This window comes from Amborella trichopoda, chromosome 12 (genome assembly GCF_054954075.1).
Source record: "Amborella trichopoda isolate Santa Cruz 75 chromosome 12, AtrichopodaSantaCruz75HAP2 v2.0, whole genome shotgun sequence".
Classification (NCBI taxonomy): domain Eukaryota; kingdom Viridiplantae; phylum Streptophyta; class Magnoliopsida; order Amborellales; family Amborellaceae; genus Amborella; species Amborella trichopoda.
In genome coordinates this window covers 42,118,129-42,123,613 of record NC_142347.1, presented here as the reverse complement: position 1 = coordinate 42,123,613, position 5,485 = coordinate 42,118,129, and the positions used below count along the sequence as shown (strand labels likewise).

General features: G+C 36.1%; 1 protein-coding gene across 2 annotated transcripts; it reads right to left on the bottom strand.

The window, feature by feature from the left end:
* Positions 1-4,662, bottom strand: LOC18447063 (chorismate mutase 1, chloroplastic). Of its 2 annotated transcripts, none has more exons than XM_088854654.1 (6): positions 4,281-4,662; positions 3,437-3,752; positions 1,246-1,332; positions 1,021-1,164; positions 752-844; positions 1-451 (listed from the first exon to the last, which is right to left on the bottom strand). In XM_088854654.1, exons 2-6 carry the CDS (start codon positions 3,467-3,469, stop codon positions 221-223), a joined length of 588 nt encoding a protein of 195 aa, XP_088710780.1. In that variant the 5' UTR covers positions 3,470-3,752; positions 4,281-4,662; the 3' UTR covers positions 1-220. The 2 variants fall into 2 exon arrangements, with proteins under 2 accessions (XP_088710780.1, XP_006857227.2); XM_006857165.4 differs by having other exon boundaries at positions 3,437-3,656.
* Positions 4,663-5,485: the final 823 nt, after the last annotated feature.

Here is a 5,485-nt window from a genome sequence, read left to right as displayed (position 1 = left end):
TTGCAGAACAATGACAGACACGTAACCATTATGAAAGCAAATTCCATAATCCATGACAACAAGTTGTATCCAGGACCAGATAACAGATCCACAATGAACCCAAGGTACATCATTAAAAAAGGTCAAAGATAGAGATACTATCCCATCCTAGAAAATATATAGGAGCACTGCAGATGCGCCTTTCAATTCAGGGGATTTATTTCAACAAGACATCTAAGTCTCAATCAAGCCGGCGAAGCAGATATTCAACTTGAACTTGTTTTGTAAGCGGCATGACCCACTCACCATAGAGTCGAGCAACCACTGATGGTTTGATCTTGTAGACTGCTTCACTACCCTTGCCATCAAGGCTTACTTCCTGCCCAAATACCATAGCCTTTTGCTCCACTCTTCGCAGAACCATGGCTTCCACAGCTTCGAATGTTAAAATCTTCATAAGTGCATCCTTATCCTGAAAGGCACAAAATCACAATCAGATAGGCCCTTTTCTAAATAAAGGGAATTTTACAGTAGTACGATGGGATATGGAAAAACAACAATCAATAAGGCCATCTCCGCTCATTGAAGTGGAGTGTGAAAGAGAGAAAATGACGCCCATGAAAACAGGGCATGACCCCAATGTTGGGCTCCACTCTTTGTAATTCATCACCCATTATTTCATAGAAAAGTGACGATATTTTTAAGTCCATTGGGTTCTGGTACACTTGCTTTCAAGCTTATCCGATCAATCTTGAGAAGCAACAAATCATACCTGAGCACGAATTGCAGGAGTGTATTCTTGTGGGGAGTCTCTAAACTTGGCTTCTGCCACAAACTTGCCATAGTGAATTCTTTTAGAGAGTGCCTGCCAGGTGTCATGACATCTACTTATTCTACAGAGAATTATTGGTATCCAAAATGACAAAGCACATGGAGATAAAAAAACTGGGAAAACCAAGTATATTGTAATCCAACGGACTATAGTTTTCCAAGATCCATTGCATCCTAGTATATTTTCCCTGAGAAGTTGTGACTTATTACTTGCAAGGACAAGGCATCACAGAGAGCAGCAGAGCCATAGTTGCCATCATCTCCCTCAGCAGCAAATCTTGGGAGAAGTTCATCATAATACATCTTCCAAATGGTGTCGTTTATATTAATTGAGGCAGCTGCAGGATGTAATACCTATGATGCGGTGACAAGAAATGAGTTAGACTAAAAAATAACATGCATAAACATAGTTAAATTAATGACTACTAAGTTCACCTGTGGGTAATTGAGAGGTGGCAATAATGGCTCCGGTAGATCATTTGGAAAGAAGGGTTGCTCATCAGGGCTTTTGTATCTGCCCACCTGAATTATGAGGATGGAGTGAGTATTTAATGAATTGTACATTTTATGAACTGGAGTTGCGATATAGAAATGGAAGGCAACGAATAGTTTAACATCATACACTTAATCGATTTATTGATCATGTATCAATAGTGGGAGGTATCCATGCTTTATAGCAGATAAATATTCTCTATTTGCAAGAAAGTGACAATTTCACTTATAGCAACATGGAGCAAAATAATGCCTTTGACAATAAAATTGCTATGTGCACAAAACCAAACACCAAAGCGCAGCACTTTATGGCCAAGATGCACTTTGAGGATGAAGAGCTGGATTTAAACTTCAACTCATGTGGTTTTATAGCCCCAGTGCAAAGAGAGACAGCAATATTGCCAGATGGAGCTGTTGCTATGCTTCAAATGGTTTTTGCTATGTTTGGGTTAAAAAGCCTGTACTATTAGTTATATACCATAAATTTGCCCCAATCCTAATCCAATTCATATGGTTTTAGAGCCCCCATGAACAGAGTGAAAGCAATTCCAGACGGACCTGCAGCTCATGTTTGTAGACAGCTAAATGTAGCAATGCTTCAAATGATGTTTGCCACATTTTGGTTTAAAAGATTGTCATATTGGCCATAAATTGTCCAATTCGAATCTAATTTTCCCATCCATCACTACTAAATGCATGTATTTCATATCATCATCACTCTTTCACCAACCCTAAAAGAACTTTTTTTTTCTACTCTGCAGTGTGAACCTATATTAGGCATTGAATCAATAAAGCAAGATATTTTCGAACTAGAAGACAACTTCATTACATGCCTTCCATATCTCCCATTTTATATTATTGTTTAGCCTAGTTGTATGGAGCTCTTGATCACAACCCTAAGGTATAGACCTGAATCTCGAGCACACCCATCCAACAAAAAATTATTATCTAGGTTTGCATCAGCAGTACAAAGAAAAATCTGAAACTTGTATATTCAAAATAATATTATAAAGACCCAGTCTAGAGAATGAAAATTGTTGCATATTGTAACACACTAACACAATGTAAAGATACTCTCAGAGCATTTCTTATAAACGCTGAGGTAGATATAGAAATTGATTGGTTATGCTCGGAGGGAGCTCATTGACCCCTACAGAAAAACATCCTTTATAGAATTTAATCAGGCTTTTTTGGATTTTCTTTTTACGTTTTTTTTTTTTTGGGAGGGGAGAAAGTCAAGGACAACATTAAAATTCCAAAACATGACAAGAGAGAGGTATGATGTCCCACAGGTTGAGCATGCTACACACTTACGAAAATGAGATTTCTGTACTGATCTCTATACAAAAAGTGGGTGGATAATAGAATTTTATTGTCGCAAAAGGCGAAGAGTAACTTGTGGACAATTGTGGTTCCAATGAAATAGTTTGCAAAATTTGGAAACCCTCTTGAACAAGATAATTACCTCAGTTCAATTTATATAAGTTTCAAGATTTCAGGATTATCTCATAATTGCTTTATGTAGATCACATCATAGTTACTGAAGCGATGAATGGAAATTCTTAATCAACCAAAAATACATTCCTGAGTTCAATCGATCAGTGTAATACATGAAGTGAAGATATTGGTGGATAGAAAGCATTTCAAGATTATGTTACAAGCATCAACAATACCCCAACATTAAATGCTTCAGGGGCTACAGTGATCATAATTACAATTTTTGCGACAGAGAATAGAGAGACAACCTTAATTACAAGCCTCATATGGCACAAGCATGGGTTACTACGACCTAAAGAAACCTTAATTCCTTATTCTGAATATTATTCATCTTCGTGAACCAAATAAGAAATCCCCCCAAAAAATGATTATGTCCTAGTAATCACCTAATAGAGTTTTCAAGCTAGGCACCTTGCATTGCAAGGGATGCCCATCCTACCAGATTTCAAACCAGTCAATTTAAGTTGCAAAAATTATGTACAGCGACTAAAATAGCTAAGAGAAAAAACACCCATGTCTTTTTCTTTTTGATTGTCAAACATTAAATCATGTCTCTCAATTCAAAAAAGGCCAGGAAAGTATAACCAATCACTGTTAGAAATAAATTAAAGAAAAAGTGAGAAACTTGAGACTTTGCCTTGGAGTGTAGAACCTCTGTCTCCTTAAGCATGTACTCTACCAACGAGCCATTGAAACCAGGCAACTGAAATGATTCTGGGTCATAAGTTGGAGCATTGTATGAATATTGTGCTCTCTCAATGAGGTTGTAGATTATGCTATCTTCTTGCCGAATCAAGGACTCCCTTATACTGTCTAAAGTCAATGTTTTGCTGAGGTCCAACCTCTCATTCTCTAATCTTTAAGATATTCCATGAATGGAAGGAAAGAACCCGAAGTCAGCAAAGAAGTAAAACAGTCCACTCTGATGCCTTAATAACAATCAAGAAGAAGAACTGGCAAACAGAAGGCAACAAAAACACCGAGAAAAGCATGAAACCGTAACAAATCAGGTTTAAGATTTCAGTTATTGTCCATAAATCATCCAATTTGAAGGCATTCCATGGACAAAAGAAGCCCAAAAACAAGAAAAGACACAAGTAATTCATATTCTCAGAAATTGAGAAAAGAAAAAATCAGCAATAAGAGTATAAAACCTTAATAAAATGTTACCAAGAAAATTGAATACATACCATCCATCTGAATGAATACATACCATCTATCGGGATGAATATACAGAAAACACCACAAAAAAAAAATCAGACAAACAAAAACCCAACTCTTACTTCTCAGTGAAGAATCGATAGAAAATAGAAAAAACAAGACGAATTACCAAATCCGCAAAAAAAAACAGAGGGACCAAAAAGACCCAGAAATTTTATCAGTGATAATGAAACCAGACCACAAACCAAGAAGCACCTACAAACGAAACCCACAAAAGTACCAGAACCCCATCGGTATTCAGCGCAAAAGAATCACCATACCTTGAAGAATCCATGGAAACGGCAGAGGGGGGAAGGGGTTGCAAGCGCAGTGATGAAGTGTGGTTCAAAATTGGAGCCCAAGAAGGGGCCATAAATTTGGGCATCCTGGAAACGGAGGTTCGAGTAAAGAAATGGGTTTTGGGTTCAATACAAATACTTTTATGGAGGCTCAATCCCAGTTCCATTTAAGAGCTACAGAGACAACTATACATTTGCAGGTTCCTTCGTGGGAAAGCCTGCTGCGTTTCCTATTCAGGGCAGCTTATTTTTGTCTCTCTGCGATTCTCTTTTTCTCTCTCTAAAAAGACTTCGTTCTCTCTCTCTCTAAAAAACGACCTGAGACTGCAGGTCTCACAGTTGAGAGAGATCGTACCGCAAACGCAACAAGTTTTCACGTGCGCCACGCTTCGGTTTGATTCCACGCTTCATTTGCGATTTACAACGAGACGCTGCCCTCCCTCCAATTTACATGTGCTGCCATTTGCTACGAGACACCGTCCCTCCAATTTACATGTGTTTCAAAGCCTAGGGCGGATCTCTTATAATGGGATTGTTGGACATGCAATCTAGATACGCTTGAATTGATCTAAAAAATATAAAAAAAAAAATCATCCAATTACTCACGAGAGATTAACAATTTAATATTTTAAAAATATCATTTTATTTAATTTTATAAAGGCGTTGTTTCCATAAAGTTACAACCTAAAACAATCCATTTAAGACGTACTTTCAAATTTTATCACAATGTATAATTTTGATGTAGAATATAATTAAGATTATCTCAAAATCTATTTTCAAATCTAATTATAAAACTTTAAACTCCAAAATTGGTTAAAATCAAGTAGATCTATAAATATATGAAAATCTTGAAAATAGATAATCTAGATAATGTATTGCAAGATGCACTATTTTTTAGACTCAAAATCTTTTTGTTTTTTCTATTCATATATCTCGATGTCGAGATGATCAATTAGAGGTTTTTCTCAACATTAAAATAATATTTTTCGACGAATTTTTGAGGTGCATATGCAATTCTACATTTTAAGCTTGCAACCTTATATAAACTTTTTCCATTTCTAAAATAGTGTTGTATTTTTACGAAAATTTCAAATTTGTCATTACTTAATAATTAAGTTATCTGTTAAAATAATTTTTAAACAAAATTTAATGATGTTTTTATAAATACACTCAATACAATTCATTCT

Coding starts and splice junctions, on each gene's coding strand:
- LOC18447063 (XM_006857165.4), bottom strand. CDS start 4,465: ATGGAACTGGGATTGAGCCTCCATAAAAGTATTTGTATTGAACCCAAA. Junction 1,333..3,436: donor CAGAGGTTCTACACTCCAAG/GCAAAGTCTCAA, acceptor CTCATAATTCAG/GTGGGCAGATACAAAAGCCC. Junction 845..1,020: donor GTGATGCCTTGTCCTTGCAA/GTAATAAGTCAC, acceptor GACACCTGGCAG/GCACTCTCTAAAAGAATTCA.